General features: G+C 39.2%; 1 protein-coding gene across 1 annotated transcript in view; it reads right to left on the minus strand.

Moving 5' to 3' along the window:
* Window positions 1-17391, minus strand: part of SLC49A4 (solute carrier family 49 member 4) — a 62079-nt gene that overhangs the window by 17508 nt on the left and 27180 nt on the right. The window contains exons 3-6 of the mRNA XM_035331919.1: window positions 15270-15538; window positions 9434-9563; window positions 4175-4283; window positions 3458-3525 (exon numbers count right to left, since the gene is read on the minus strand). Of these exons, the coding sequence (XP_035187810.1) occupies window positions 3458-3525; window positions 4175-4283; window positions 9434-9563; window positions 15270-15538 (576 nt within the window). The remainder of the gene's footprint in view (window positions 1-3457; window positions 3526-4174; window positions 4284-9433; window positions 9564-15269; window positions 15539-17391) is intronic.

Consider the following 17391-nt stretch of genomic DNA (forward strand, 5'->3'; position numbering starts at 1 on the left):
AATAGTCAGAGGTTAGCTGCTACTGTTGTTTTTTTCTGACAATTCTAATTCAGCAATCAGAATTACTTCTTCTCAGTAGTTTGTCAGTTTCTTTAATTATTCTTCAGGATCATTGGGGTCAAAATCAGCAATTTTAAAAGCTTCTCAATGTGCAAGTTTTAGACATCTTCCACAGAGACTCCCTGACTCCCTACGTTGTCTGCTGGCAGGCAACATCACTACTCCCTCTTTTTAAAGGCAAGAATAGTTACGCACATCCCCTCTAATGATGGTAATGATGGAAAGTGAGAAATAACAGCCTCCAGGGAGGGACATTCAGAGACAATAGGTCTGGATCCTGTATTTCTACCCTACTACCAGGGATATGTGGGAATGGGAGGATGACACCCACCTAAACCATTCAAGATAATTCAGTGGAGCAAATATCTATGTTTACTGAGCTGTTGCAACTCTTTTTGACAGAAATAACCTGGTTTGGGTATCACTGGTAGTAACGTGCTCCAAGGAGCTCTCAGATACCACAGGAATCCAGAAGGGTCAAATACAAACTGAAAGGTTTATCAGATATTGAATTTAGCCAGCAACAGAAATAATGGAAAAAAATAACTTAGCAAACTAGCCTGGAATTGGTAATTGAGCACTTTCTGCTTCTTGTCTGGTTACTGAATAAAGAAGACTGTAAAGCAAATCAACTTTTCAAATGCTGGTTTCAATCCAATAATTTTATATATATATAGTTAATGCTTTAAATCACAGTATTCACTTCCAAAATTCTCTTTCTGTTTAAATCTTTTTTCACTATCTAGCACGTAAGGGGATGTCTGCATCTGCTAAAGCAGCCACACCATGAAAGAAGGTGTATACTCACCCTTCCCACCCCCAGGACACAGATCTCTCAGCCTGCTGTTGGTAGCAGGTTCTTGTAACCCTGTAAATCAGCCCTAGGCTGGATCCTACATTTAAAATCACAACCCCATGTTGCTGACAACACTGTCTGTTGCTAAGGAAATTATCACCATGTCATAAAGTTTCAGCATTTTGACTAACGCTGCAGGTTAAAAGCAGAAAGAAAGATTGAACTGTGAAGGATAAAACCTCAGAAATATGTGATCATTAGTAAATGCGACCAAAAAAAAAAAAGGGAACAGATTTATGTTTCCATGCAATAATATGAATGTCGCTCTTTGACATTGCTTTTCTTCAAGCCAGTATCATTTGAAAGCTGCCAGCAAAGGGTAAAACACCTGCCAGCTGCCCAAAATAGTCCAAGCTTTTCAATTAGAAAAATGCATCACACAAATTAGCTAAACATATCTAAGTTTAGTCCACAGCTATTGGGAAAGCAGTAGGTGTAGAGCAGGAGGATTTATATATTGTGCTGAGGAAAACTGGCACCATTTGGAAAATGAGATAGATAAATGAATTTCCAAACTGGGCATTACTTAAAATATAGACGATTTAACATCTCCTGTGACGTGCAGGAACAAATGCTCCAGCGCAAGCCCCAGGTTGTTACTGTTCTAAATGGTAGAATTTGCATTGCCAAAAATGGAGAGACCAAACTCCTGAACTGTACCAATTTTGCTTTGATAAACTAGTAGAAAAAATATTAGAAAAAAAACCAGCTTCTTAAAAAGTGGTTAAGGGAGAGAGCTGCTTGCTTGGCAAATCACAGTTCTGACACTGAAATACATCAGCCTGTCACCCTTGACAAGAATCATTACTTAATTTTCCTAATTACAACTTTCAGCAGATTACAGTCAGACTCGTCATTGATTCTGCCCTACACAGATAAATGCTGAATAGACCTAAGAGGGAGAGTCATCCATCAGAAGTGACAAATCACCATCTCCCTCGCTTTCTGTGTGTAAACCTTTTCATTTGAACTGTATATTGCCCAAGTTGGGAAGACATATTTGGAGACAGACTGTTAGGTGTTTTTTTTTTTTTTTTTTTTTTTTAATTTACTCAAAAGCAAAGCTCTGGATGCTGCAAAGTACTAGTATTCAACAAGGTTTCAAATCAATTAAGAAGTCAGAGATTCAGCATTTCCTGAATCTTAACCCAGGCAATATATTAAATAAATTCATCTACCATAAAGATTGAGGTTTGCATGTTGGCATTGAGAGAGCAGGTTCTCTCCTAAAAAAAGGTAAGTGAGCTGCTAAGGGTGCCCCTCTACTATTGAAACATCACAAATAAATGAGATTAACCTATGATGAAAAGGATTAAGTCGGCATGCCACCTGTTACATCCTGTGATCTATCTAGGTCACCTACAGCAGTGGTTTTAAGCATCTGCTTCTTTTAGGATAAAACTTGTATCTGAGCTTAGACAATCTAAAACATTTTTTTTTTTTTTTTTGAGAAAGCAGGGCACAAACTTTGGATACTCTGGGCCCTTTGGCCTGCACAGAGTGGACAGGAGGGAAATGCCTGTTCCCTCTCCCTCACTCAGGGGATTTCTCCTCCTCTGCCATGGCTGCTAAGCAGCACATCAAGTGCCAGGATGAGGAACCTCACGTGTTTTTCTGCATCGTGTGCTCTGAGGGTGCAGAGGAAGGGAAAAGAGCTTTGATTTCTGACCCATGAAGATATCTCTTGGGGTCCACAAACCCACAGTGCTGGCAGTGATGACAGACCCCCTGCACTTGGGCCAAACTCACTGCAGAACTAGCTAGAGAGCGGGCATTAAGAAGCCATGGTAGCACTCTGAAATCCAGATGCAAGGGAAACAGTCAGTTTTAGTCTGTTTAGTCAGTTTTTTAGTCAGTAAACTCACTAAAATTCCTCCAGAAAACTTCCAAACTTCCTCAGTGAAGAAAAATCAGCAGCCTATTTATTGGAAGGGCAACCCACTCCTTGTTTTCCTGCTTCCCATACCATTGAGCATTTACAATGGCTGTGTCTAGATATAGGCAAAGCATACGTACACCTATACCACAACCCACAGCAGTATAACAACAGGCCATACAGAAATCCAGCAACCTGTCATAACAGACACAGACTAATTTCTCTGCAGTGGAACATACCATTACTGTGTCTAGGCTGCCTGTGCTACATTCTCAATATCCCTTCAGGAATCAATACATCCAGAAGTGTTGATGGAAGGAGACAGACACTATTTCTTCAATGCTTTCCAAATGTGCTATAATGGGTTCTCCTTAATTCCAGGCAGCTGAATTCACAATAACCATTTGAAAAGAACGGATGGGAAGCACTTGTCAGGAGTAACAGTATGACTTGTTGAATTGAGGCACAAGTGTGTGGAGTTCTCAACCCCCAGAGAGCAGTAACACAATATACAAATCCAATGCTTTACAAGAAACACATCATAATCCCAGAACTATGCATTTTCCATTTCAAGTATCTAAAAGATGAGAGAAAAGAAGTTATATTATTAAGAGTATAAGCTAAATGACAATCACAGTTGAAGAAATGGATGCAATTATTCCTACCTTGCCATTGCTATGCCAACAACACAACCTCCAACGATAGACCAAAATCCAATCCAGCCTGCATCTACCTGACCAAAAAAAGAAAAACAGAAAGAAATGTGTTAAAGCTAAGATAGTCAGAAGCTAATATGTTACTTTCAAAACAAAGAGTGCACAAGGGCTGCAAACTGCTAGCAACCCCACCTGGCACCTCCCCCCAAAACAACCTGAGAGGCTAGACCATTTTTTTTTAGGATATTTAAGAGGAAATAAATTCACTAGGAAGAAAGTATGACCAAGTAGTCTATGCCCTAAATGTGACCTCTATTTATACAATCATATGAGTAATGTCCTCTGGATTTTTATAGTACCCTATTAAATGCTTAAAAATCCTCTTCCCCCTCCCCCCCCCCACTTCATCCCTTTCACCTGGTAAACATTATTCTCTATTACTAAAGGTTCAACAACCAACAACACTCCCATTTGTTTATCTGCCTCTTTGTTCTTGTCAAAAGGTGTACATAGCTCTGAAACTATTAAACATTAGTGGAGAGTCAGCAGGAAGAATCATGACAGCTTGAAAGCTATAGATTATTTTGTTTAAAATTTCAGGAGAAAAGTGGTCCGTATGTATTAACAGTGGCTTAAACATAAAAACCTGATAAAATTGTATGTTAGTGCAGAATAAAAACATGCCAGTTACAAACAGCTGCTGATTATCAGTCAGGAGATACTTACTTGGCTTACATGAACTGGCGTTAATATCAAATCCAGAACACCAGACCAGCCAGAGAAAACACCCAGTGGTATAGCATAGGCTAAAGCAATCATCAAGAATCGGAAATTGCTGTGAAGACAAAACATATGCAATTAGCTGCAGCTTATATTAGAAATTGTGCACCAAGATTAGCTGCTAGGGTAAATTGCACCCTAGAATCTATATTCTGCCTGTCAAGAAAAGTAGGGTTTTGAAGAATAAGTGAGCCAGGAAAAACAATGAAGTTATCCGGACATGTCACTAAAATACCAGTGGCTGAGATGTTACTGCCTTAGCACTGTGGTATTTTAAAAAGCCAGTCTCTACATTTAAAGACTTTTTGAAACATGCTGGGCTCATACGTTTCTCATTTCCACAAGCAATTCTGCATTTGCATGGGCAACCCATTTAACCTAAGTGCATGTTAGAAACAATAAGCACTAATTCAATTTACAAAAAGCGTATTTCAAGTATAAAATCAGAGATACACAGTTGTAAAATTGTTTTTACTTTTTATTTTGTGAGAGGGAAGGTTATGGGAATAAGGTGTGCACAATTGCAAGAGTGGGAAATTTTGACAGTTTGAGCTATCAAAACACAGAGACAAGTATAATAGTCTGCTCTTAGTAGTCTGCTCTAAATCCTCAACATGATTGCTTTTTCCCTCAATTAAATGTACCCAACTCTTAGTATTCGGTGAAGATAAAGTATCAAAGCTGTGTCATTATCATCACTGTACACAGCTAAACAAGATTGGCAGACAAACACCACCAATCCCACCTCCCTGCAGCCATCACCGCAACCAAAATTAAATGCAACACCCTTGCTAAGGGGATCTAACTTTTCCTATAAAATGTTTCCATTTGGGAACAGAAGACATGCTTTGGACCCTGTAACACTTCCATTTTTAAGTGAAAAGATGTTATGGCAATTCCAAGGTTATCCCAAGGGCTATCTGTGTAACCACAAAATGCACCCCCTCACACCCCTTCCCAAACAATTTATATAAACTTGATATTGATCAGCGGTACCAGTTCCTTGGTATGCAGCAGCAATTTAACAGCAGCTAGTTATGAAGGCCAACAGGGAAGGTAAGAGTTTCAAAATAAATTCTCCAAAACATTTTGAGGTTTGCAGCTTACGCTGTTTTACTCCCCTCAAAGATTCAAAGCACCCCTGCAAGCGCTCTTTTGCGCACTGTTCTTCTCACGCATCCACATCTTGAATAACAGATTTAGATCACATGATCCTCCTCTTTTGGTATCATTCATGTCAGATTCATTTTTTTTAATGCCAAAAAAAAAAAAAAAAAACAACTCCCAAAGTTTCAGCTCTTCCACACACAGCTTCTATTTCTCTGAATGCTAATGCATTTGCTGTCTTCCTGACAACTTCTTCTCTTTTAAGAATGCCATACTCTTATGCTAGTGTACCCTGTGTCATCCTAACATCTCTCTTAAGGCAGGTTTTCTGATGTTACTTAATACTACCATGTAAAAGCTATTCCAGTACCTGTAGAAGAAAATAAAAGGGAACGTGCTCACTTTACATGGACCACATTATAGACTGCAAAGAAGGAACAAGTCTGAAAGCACTGCTCCAAAATAACACTTGCTCATTATTCAAAATCTTTGGGTATCTGTCTGAACCTCACCTTCGTTAAAGAGCTACTTCTGCGGGGTAAGTACTTTGTATCTCACTTGACCCAGATCTCCTGTAGTACGTTTATTTTCTTTAACTCCAGCAATGAGACAGACCGGCATGTGGGGTAGCTGCTCCACCATGTGCAGCTCCTAGCCCCAGTGCCAGACCCAGCTCTGCATCACAACATCCTCCAGTGACAGAGGCTCCCATGCTGCCATCCTGCCTAGTCTTCACGCTAAAGAAGCTGGCCTAGACAGAGTGCATGCAGTGGCAAAGTAGCATCAATCACCAGATGTCACTTTGTCCCCTTGTCCAGCAATAGCTAGCATTGGCTGCATTAAGTGTTAAAGCCATTTGAAACACACATCTCAAGCACCAGCTCCGCTTTTCACAGCTTCAGCAACTTATATTTGTTTTTGCAATTTTGCAACTGCTCCACTGAAAATAGAGAAATGAGCTGTCTGTCACACCATCAACTGGTGAACCCACACTGTTTTCCATCATAGCAGCCTTTATGACAGAATATCAGCATCAGGCTCCATTCTCCTGGAATACAAAATGGCTTTTTCTTTTTCCCCCCCCGTTTTATTTTTTATTTTTTTTTCCCCTCCCCAGAATCCTGCTTAATGTACCAGAATTCGTAAGACAGGCTGGTTCGGAGGGGAGCCCTGTCAAAGTCAGTCAACATTTTCAGAATAACTTTGACAGTGCCTATTAATATCAGGCACACTCCAAGCTGCTCTCAGCCTGGATGGTGATGTCACGTTAAAATTTCATGAAAGAAGTAATGATTTACAAAAACCTCACTAAGAAATTTGAGAAACGTCTTACACAGCCCCTTGAAAATATAAAAGGCATGTAACTGGCTACTAGCATCTAATTACTTAAATGCTAAAATCACTGTTTGTTCTCTTAACACAAATGTTAAGACAAACCACTTACTTGTATTAGAATTTTTCCCAGGGAAATTTTTGGCATATTTTGAAATATGAAGAAAAAAATCATATTCACTTCACCAAAGAAACTAAGAAAGGGCACGGCACTTTTTTTTAGTGGAAATTCAAAGTACACTCGTTACACTGTGTAATAGACTGTTAAAATAATCGGGCTTAGCTCCCAAGCCATGACTAATCTGCCAACTCCCACTGCAGGCTGAGAGAGTTGGTACTGAGAGATAACCAGAGATCAGCTAATTGTTATAATCTGTCAGAAGCAGGAAGCCTCCCAGTCTGGAGAAGGAACCACGTTCCTAAGTAACTCCCCCAAAAATGGCCTACAGAGGATGCTTGACCCTTAGACCACCTATAAAATACACCTCTGCAAGGAGCAGCTCGCAAAGACAACCGCTCAACGACCTGAAGGCACGAAGCAGTGTGGGAGTTGCAAGGATGTGACAGATCCCTTTGTCACCCAAGGAAAAAGGTCCATGACTTCAATGGTAAAGTTATGCTGAACAGCTTTAGTTTGAAGTAAAAAACCCAAACACTTGAAGCCTAGAGCAGAGAAGAGGGAAGTGATGAAAGTCTCAGTTCTCAAGAATGCTTTTCTTTTTGGTGCATGGTTAGGTGAAGTCAGCCGACCAGCTCACACACATCCTGAATTTCTTACACGCAGTTCTCACACCAGAGGGCAAGTATGCAATAAAGGAGGAATTCTGATTTCCTGGTAGTCATTAGCTGATTACCTTTAAGCTTGCATGACTAGGTCAAAAGAAACCCTCTTTGCCAAGAATTATGAAGTCTAGATTAGGCAGGGAATGGGGCTCAGAAGCCTAATGAACCAGCTGATGGATTTCTCTTGAAGCACAGCAGATACCATTTTCTTTTATAAAAAAAAAAAAAAAAAAAAACATTGCCTGATGGATTGTTGCTGAAAGGTTCCCCAAGATAAGTGGTTTTAATGATGAACTGTTGATTGCTTCACGTACAGAGGAATGAAGAAGTGCCTTTGATAAGGGGTAGAATAGAAGAATGCATAAAGACCAGAGGGGAGGGAAGGATCTACCTGACTGCAATTAAGCAAAAACCCTCATGGTTCTTGGAAATGCTATAAACTATGCTCATTATTTAAGTGTCCAGGTTGTTTTCCTAAGTTTCGTTGATTGTGAATGGTAAGCCAGTTTTGCTATTTATCTCCTGACTGTACTAGTATCACAGGCCCAGTATTTATAATACGTTGAACAAGCCATATAATAGTTATAAAGATCCCAAATGAAACACTGTCAACCAAAATTTTACACTTCACCTGTGGAGTCAGTTGCTGTTTGGATTTCTGTTTGACAGCAACATTTTTACAACACAGCCCTGAGGCAGGGTCTCAGCACATACCAGCTTGGGTGTTTAACATCATCGTGTGCGCTAAGTGTCCTTATGGGAATTGCTATTTTTTAATATCCTGAGTAGGTCACTTTGCAGACTGATCAGCCAGTTGTATTCACACCTTCTCCCAGCTGCCAGCCTACTCCAGGACAAATGCACAGAAGCAAATGTTTTGTCAATTTACTCCCCCAAACTGAGACAAAACTCTCCAAAACCACCAGGGAACAAAAATGGGGGATAAGTTGTTTTTGCTGGCCCTAAAAATTCTTTTAGAAAGTATAGAACACAATAGATCTGTAGCAACTAAATGCCTGAAGATCTAAAATTACCAAGTTTTAAGCAGACCATTTTGAACAGATTCAGCTCCTATAACTAAATTACTACAAAAAAACAATTGTAGTAAGAGTTTGAAGCTCCCTAGTGAAGTCAACCATACTCTGCACCATGGTTCTTTTCTGCCCCAGGAAGCTCTTCCATGCATTATCATGTACCAGGCACAGGCCTTCACAGTTACTCAGCATTATTATTACAGTTGCTCTGATACCAGATTCTCATTACACACGACATTCTGAAAACAGGAGGGGAGGGACTGGGTCTTACCAAAAGAGCTAACCATCTAAGCAGACAACAAAAAAAGCTGTAAAGCTGAAGATGTTGCTTTCTATATAACCTTTTTTCTTTTAAAATAAATATAAAGAAAACTAACATCTTTGAACCTGTCTAGAAGCATCTGGAGACTTTTCCTATCCCCACTTTATATTTTAATGTATGATTAATGAGATTTAATAGATCATACAATGGTTTCAGATACTTCATTCTTTGCTCCCATGGCTGAATGAAAGCAGCTGCGTACTCCTTCGAATGGTAAGCAACCCCCAAATTCCTTCCAGTGTAAGAAGCATGGAAGAAAGCAGCTTTATAGTTAGTTACACCCAGTGTTGTTAACTGTTATCTCACACCCAGCAGAATGCACTGTTAACAATTTTGTATAACCTGATGTAACAGAAGTGTAGCATAAGAAAAGCTGTGCTAAAAGGATGACTACAGCAGTGTTGGTGCAGAAGGATTCTGGCAAGAATGCTTGACGTATTCCCATTTAAAATTTAATGTTGGCTTTTTAGCAGTTAGCATCCTTTTATGTCTCAGCATTAATATTTAATTTGATTTTGTTTAAAAGCACTACGAACTAACTTGTTTGTTCAATGAGAAGATTAAAGCACACTTGTGTTTATTTATTCAGGTGCTGATATTTTAAGTGGAAACCAAATGAGGACCTACCTTAAAAGTCTGCAAAAGCTTCTCCTGTAACTAAGCCGTTGACTAGCTGCAGCCACGCTGGGAGGGAATGGAGGGCGTGAGGGGAAGTAGGCCAATGCTGCGGAAAATATCAAGGAAACCATTCCAAACTCTAAACAAGAGGGCAAAGAAAAACAAATCAGAGAACAGATGTTAGCACTGAAAGACTTATTTCAGCACAGCATTGTTATCAGCCAGCCTCTGATACATAAATCCTACCACAAGTGCTTTACTGCTCCTGACAACAGGCCTGTGTAACTTGAAGGAGGACTTTTTTTTTCCCTCCCCAAGCAAGATTTCAAATTGAGATGGAGAATCAATGAGACAGAGAAATACTGGCAGTCAATTCCAATGAAAAGAGCTGCAGAGCAGCAGGCTCACACATGGGTAACTACGTGAAGCAAAAGGCAAGCTTTTGTTTTTTCTCTTTTAAAGAGAACTATGAAGATCTGGTCACATTTCTTTGCAATGGAAGTAATGCAAGGCAGGTAACAGCGTGCTAGAGACTTTAAACAGATGGGACTGGGGAAGCCCCAGGGCATGGAACGACAATTACTTGGTATACAGGATGATGAAGGCAAACGAAAGGTCAACCAAGGCAGCATCTTGGACACAAACAGTATTACATGGCAATGCAATATAAAAGGAAAAGCGTAAGAGCAGCCATTGCTTAGGAATAGAGAGAACAGAGGTAATATGGGGAAAAAATGAAAGAATACAGCTGTTTGTAGATGCTCCTCTTGCTTAGCAGCAGGTGTTCCAGATCTTCAAACAATTTCATAGTAGAAATTTGGACATGATCCTGCAAAGGGATGAGCACTTCACAGAAAATTGTCAGCAAGCCCCATGATCAGACATTCTGAGGAAAAACAACTCTATCCACATTCAGTCTAATTAATTTGTTTTATAGGCCTTTTACAACATATATTATGTTATCCACAGACCTCAATCCAAAATATTGCTGCTGTCCACTTTGAAAACAAGATTCTTTGCTGCCAGAGAGAAAAACATATAGCTGAAGTGTGTTATCTTAAAAGAACCTGTGATCATATTACAAAGAAATGTTCACCAACACCACAAATAAATTCCAACAGAGCTGGATACTCCGTTGCATTCATTTTCTTCTTTCTTTTTTTAATAAATCAATATGAACATGGCACTTTGCCAGCTCTTCTGCTGAACTAAAAGAAAAGAAGTTCAGGAAACTGAAAAGTAAATAATACTCAAGAGCGTTAATGGATGAGCTGTAGATTGGGAGGGGAAACAAACACTTATGTGGAAAAAAAATCTACCCTAAATTTATTTTGAAAGCATACCAGGAATGTGACAATGCCAGTCTCCACGATCAAATCGGGAAGGATTCTTTTTCAACTGTGTAGTGTCTCTTTTCCCCTACTGTGGTCTAATTACAGGTTTTGTGTGTCAAGGTCCTCGTAGTCCCTCTACAACTCCTCTAGTTTTCAGAAGACAGATGAATTTCTATCTTCCTGTATATAGTTTTTAAGAACACAAGCAATGAATAAAGAATTGGCCACAACTGGTTATCTCACATCTAAGAAAACGATGAGAGAGGCTCTGTCATTATAGGATGACACTGGACAGGGAATCGAGGCTTGCCAAAGACTCTTTATCCCCTTGTCTTGCATCTACATATGCATTTATAGGTACAGGCATATGTACATGCACATCTGCACTTGATAACATATTGAAGACTTCAGACTGCAGATGGGTAGAGCCAACAAGAATGTGATCACAAAAATAGAGGTTTTCTAAGGTGCTTATTATTTAACTTTATTATACTGCAATGGCATAAGGTGAAAGGAGGCTACATCTTCCTACAAAGAATATAAAACAGGTTGATGATTTTTTTCTAAGTCATGGAAATATTTTACAACAGGTGCTCATCTGGGGCCTCTTCTAAGGGTTACCACCTCAAGATTCCTGCCAGTCAAATTACTGCAGTAGGAGCAGTATAGTAACACTTTTTTTTTTTAATTATTAAAATCAGCATGCAGTCCTTGTAGTACCATCTCGCATCTCTTTAATGTTTCCCAGTGTTATACTTCCTAGGCTAATGAATGTGCCTTGCAAGCACTGCCCTCATGCACAAAAGAACAGAATTCACTTTGGAGCCTATCCAAAACCAAAGCAGCTCCCTCTACTTAAAAATAGAAGTTTTTTATTGCCATCTTAGCTTTGTGTATCACACTTGCATCTCTACTAAAATTCCAGGTACTGCCAAATGCATTTCCTTCCTTACATCTTGAATTGCTTCTTCATTAGGAAGCCTACCATCAACACATTCATTATTTATTGTACCAGACTAGGTAAAGTCTAAATACATTCACAGGTTTTAGATTGCAAGCAGGGAGTAAAAAGGCAAAAGATAACATTGACCTATATCTTACATTTTGAGACCAAGGGAGCTGCTGCCATGGAAGAGGAGCTCTTCCACAGAAGCTATGAGATTCTTGACAGTGCAAAGGATGCAGCAAAGCACTTGGAACTGGGCAAGTCAGCATAAATTAGTGTGCAGAAATAGAGTGTTGTATGTGTTTTGCTGAGGAATGAATCTGAAATGTCTCACAAAAGCAATGAGGATATCATGCCACAGTGACCTGTGAATGTCGATGTGGAGAGATGCCTGCACCATAGCCCTGGAAGCAGGCACTCCTGCTGGCTGTGTAAGCCCTAAACAAAAAAAAAAAAAAGAGGTTTACAGAGATACAAGCCTCCCTGATACAAGTCCTTTTCCTTCTGAAAGACAGATTACTTATAGGACAAAATCCTACCCAAAACCAAAGAAACCCTCACCTTCTCCTGAAATGTAAAGGAGAAAGGAAGTCACTTTAGGTATATGTGCACATACAAATATACACACATATGTGAAGTGCCCGCCTTACCCCTTCGTTTCTCCTATATTTATATACACACGTATATATACTTAACACAGCTATATATGTGTACATGCAAAATTTTGTAAGAAATGGTGATTTCTCATTGATATTTAGGAAAGCACATAGCTAAAAGCTCTGGCTGAAGTCCAGAGTGATTCAAGCTTCCTTATGCAATACAGGTAATACAACTCAATCCTGATTTGCTATATCCGTACTATTTCAGCTGTGAACCAGAATGTGTAGAGACACAGATGACATGGAAAGAAGTTGTGATATTTCAGCTGAGCTCTTAGTCCATGTTTGAGATACAGGAACAGCAATTTAATGAAACACAGAAGAGACTGGAGTTAACAGAGCAATTTCAGAATGGGTTTATAAGCAATTGCTTCGTAATCATGTTTGAGGTTAAGTCCTTGGAAAATTAGCACACTCTTGTCACGCTACTGATCCCAAGTTAACAATTCACATTATTAGGGTTTTAAAAATCAACTAACTTCCGGATGCTGCTTATCTAATAGTACCTCATGCAACAGCAACAAGCTCCATCACAAACAAAACACTCAAGAATGCAGAGTGCCTATCCTGTGAAACTGGCTTTCCTATAGCACCTTAAACGAGAAGTCATACCAAGCTCTACTGTACTTCCTAAAGAAGTGGGACACTTGAGTCCAGCTCCTTGTTCTGTCCCCTTCTCTAACACTTTTACTATCTTTGAAGACTGACTTTCATTTTCTGCCTAGCTGATTTTAAAGGGACAAATAGTACCCTACCACACCTATAAGGTATTTTGTGGTCCACAGGTGAACAGAGCTGTACAACTACCACGAGGTACCCACCACAAGTTGTTACCTACCACGGGACAGACTTTCCTCTGTCTCTGGAGCCTACCTGGCACAGCAGAGGACAGAAGAGACAGCAGCGTCAGCTGTCTCTTGAGCTCTCTGGGGAAAAGAGTGTGATGGGACAAATCCCATAAGGGATGTGAAGCAACCTCCTCCTGGGATGGCTCCTGCCATTCAAACCAGTTGAATGTTTTGCCACTGTCACAGTGGATCTCCACAGGCCACTGACATTCAGGAACCATCTCTTTCAGTGCTGGAACTGCAAAAGGATCCTGGAAAGACCCCTTGAGACACACAGCTAACACTGCAAGTGCAGCTGCACAATGAACCCCAGCTATGTATTTAAAAGTACTTTGGACAAAGTAAGAACTACAGCTGCCCCACAAAACACACATCCTAAGAAACTGAAGAGCTGCTGAAGGATAATCTTATGCTGGGACCAACAATCCCAAGAAGGTTTACAGGATGGGCTGTTTCTAAGTCCTTGCTGACTTAGAAAGGCAGAAAGAGCTGTCGTGAAACACTGTGCAGCAAGACAGATCTCTGAACCTTGCTAGTAAGCAAGATCTATTCCCAGCTTCTCAAGAAAATGCTCAGGAAAGCCTCCTGGAACAGAACAGAAGAGAAAGTGAATCTAATGGGCTGGGCTGCTGAAAGCAACATTTCTAATGCTAACAGACTCAGAGAAGTGGTTTTAGGCACAAAACTGTACTTCCTTAAGGCAAATGAATTCTTCTTGCTCCATGGAAAATCCAGGAAGAGTGGGCTAAAGCACTTTTCCATTCGTTGGATTTTTGTTCCTCTTTTATCTCCTGCTCCGCAGGACACAAACTCACTCGCTCGCCTCCACTTTTCCTTCCTTCCTTCCCACTGGTCACTTTATCTTCCATGAAATTTCTTGACTTTAACATCAGATTTATCTCTGATAAATGCCTAACCGAACCCAAATTTCTTTGTTTCAATAAATTTGAGTCCAGTAAAAAGTATTTGAAAGGCAGGAGTCAACTACCTGCTGAAATAGGATCCAATCTCTACTATACTTTCTTTGAAATTTATGGTAAAGTGGACCTCACCCAAGTATTCACTTCACAAAATTTCCATAAGAATAGCAGCCAGAAATAAGTGATCACAAACAGTTAACTCAATCCCATAAACTTGACTATGAACTACACAATATATACTTTAAGACTTCTGGAATCCATAGGGCTAAGCCCTAGCTACATTTCAGAGGCTGGAATTATATGGAACAAAAATGCCGTAACATGGTAAAGTTTAGGTGCTCTCAATGCTACACCAATTTATATCAACTAAAAATCAGATCACAGACCATTAAAGCACTTGGGGAACTCTTTTCTTTAAAGCTTGCTGCTGAGTGTTGCTAATTTTTGTAAGTGACACAAAGAGCTGTGAAGCCACTGCATGAAAAAAGAGAAAGGAAAGGAAATCTATATCGGGTGAATTTTATATCAGTGTTTTTTGCACCAAAACTGTTGTCACTTCATTGAAATTCCTCACCACATAAGAACTAGAGGGTTTCAGTTAAAACCAGAATTTTAGTTAAGAAACAGATTGAGTTTTAATTCCAGTATTAGATTCTGAGATATTAATAATCTAATCACATTTGAAAGGCACATACAGGTCATAAATTAAAGTTGAATTAATGCAGAGTATAATTTAATGCTGGAATATTTGATTTCCATCCTCACAAAAACAGAAGGAAAAAAACCAACCTGTCATGGAGACTTATTTTTTTAATGAAAATTCAAGAAGTGATCAACAGTTTGGAAGCTCTGGGCAAGCACAAGCTCTCCTAGACAATGTCCTTCCTAAGATCAGCTGACACAAACAATTAAACTACTTCACTTGGAATCAATCTGTGTAAGAGATTATTTTATATTTTTTGCTACACAAAAGTGAAAAAATGAACCCTTCTGATGGTAGAACATTTTACCACTTCATTATTTACTATCAATATAGTTACTATTTCCTTTGCAGACCAGCCACTAGAGGGTAGTGCTTCACAAGTACCAGACATATGAAAGTATGTAAATGTTTTATAATTAACTTTTTTAAACACACCTGCATACAATACAGCCTCAATGCGGTCCTTGATGTGCTCAGTGTTGCTTTGTGATACCAGCAGAAGGTGAGATGTTCCATTAGGAGATGGCACTACAAGAGGTCCCACTAAAAATGCACCGGCAGCACCCAGGTAACTGAGCAGAGATGCAATAGCTGTTGCTGTGGCACGTTCATCTGGAGAAAACCAAGTCGTGGAAAGAAATGGTGCTGCGTTCATCACAGTTGGCCCCGCCAAGCCATTTAACAGCTGCCCTCCATGAATCAGCCTGGAACAGAGAATAGAGATGACAGCCATTTGGATGATAATCGCCTGTTTAAAAAAATAAAAAAAATGCACATAAGATACTGAGTGCCTGAAATGGAGTGACTGCACAAAGAAATGAAAGTCCTGTGCAAAAAAAAAAAAAAAAAAGAAGAATATTCAATACACTAAAAGAAGCCCAATTAGACTGATTTAAAGAATCCAGGTCTACTCTGTTCTCATTACCTCAGATAAATGGAGAAGCAAATGTTCTCTTCAAAGCAGGAAAGGAAGAGTGAATAAAAGGGACTTTCTTTGCAGAAAAAAAAAAAGGTATCATGATAGGATCTAAAAGTATAAAAGGGATAGTAGCAGAAAAGCTTTAAACTACAAGCATCTTAAACCTGACCCCTTTCCTGCATAAATCCCACAGAAGATTTAAATTAGTTACGTCAGAACCCAAGCTGAAACACTTGAGCAAAAATACTCTGAATATTTTTTCACTGCATTATTTATTTTTATTTACACACTCAGATGAGCTTTATGTGCCTACAGATGAGGAGGCTGGGCTGTTGAGGTTTCCAAGAGAATCATCTTCTGCAGCAATCTGGCCATTCTCAACATACTGTTGAAACAGCCAAGGAAACCCAGATTTTTCTTGTTTTTCACACTCATTGGATTTAACAGATAAGACTGGTGACATAACAGAGTTACTACTTCCAAGCACTGAAGTCTCTACAACTTTTGGCTTCGTATTAGTACAATAAGCACTTACAGAAAGGACTCTTTGAAGGTTCTCCTAAATGTGTAATTCAGCCAGAAACCTTCCACTTTGACTTTTACAAAAGTGATCAGCCATGAAAGGCAAAATCATTTGGGAATTTATGTAAAAACAGCTAGCAAGTCAAACAAAACACTGCAACCCTACAAAGCAGATCTATCCATTGTGCAATAAAATGGTGGCAGATGATATTTTTAAATGGGTAATGTTTTTCTAAGGATAGCAGGAACACAATGTCATTGCTCAAGACTTGAGTTGTCAGACGTAAAAAGCTACGGCCTGAAAATGGGGAAACACAAGCTAGCAATGTTTACGCAATGTTTCAAGCCACAAATGACTAAATAATATATAGCATGGCACGAGTTTTTTAAAGCCCACCAGGGTACAAAATATGCAAAAGAAATGCTGACAGGCTCTTTATCAAATTAACAAGCTAGCTTGTAATAAAAATGGATAAATGTTACTGACTGTTGATTAGAAATTAAGTCTTTAAGAAAAAATTATGAAAAAATATACAGCAAAGAAAAACACACCATTTGAAGGAAATACTTTCCCAGCTAGGACAAAAGTAATACCCAGTCTTGTAAGCAATTACATAAGCAATTGTAATTTATTTATTTATTTATTTTTATAAAGTTCACCTAGCAAGAAAACATTTCATTACTATTTGTTCATGATGTGCTTCAGCTGGACATCACCAAGGCGTGGCCTGGTCTTTTTACTGCTTTTTAAACTGTGGCCCCCAGAATAATCAAATGAAACAGTTTAAAATTAATAAAAAGCACTATCTAAACAATACTCTGGTATAGTTTTCTGGAGGACTCATCACACAAATATGGTTACTCTCCAATGCAGCGTACTATAGACAGAATAGTAGTACCTTGTGTACTTTAGCATAATCATTCTACTTTCCCCATTGTGGTAAGTTATTCCCATACTTATATGGGAAAACCCTGTTTCAGGGTATTTGCAGCTACTCTGCATCCCTAGAAACAGCTGCATTTCAGTAGCAAGTGAGATAACTACCACAATTTTACTTGAGCATTTTGCCTTGCTCCAAAGGGAGTTTAATACTTAAATTATGGTATGCTAGGAAA

Source organism: Oxyura jamaicensis, chromosome 7 (genome assembly GCF_011077185.1).
Source record: "Oxyura jamaicensis isolate SHBP4307 breed ruddy duck chromosome 7, BPBGC_Ojam_1.0, whole genome shotgun sequence".
NCBI classification, from domain to species: domain Eukaryota; kingdom Metazoa; phylum Chordata; class Aves; order Anseriformes; family Anatidae; genus Oxyura; species Oxyura jamaicensis.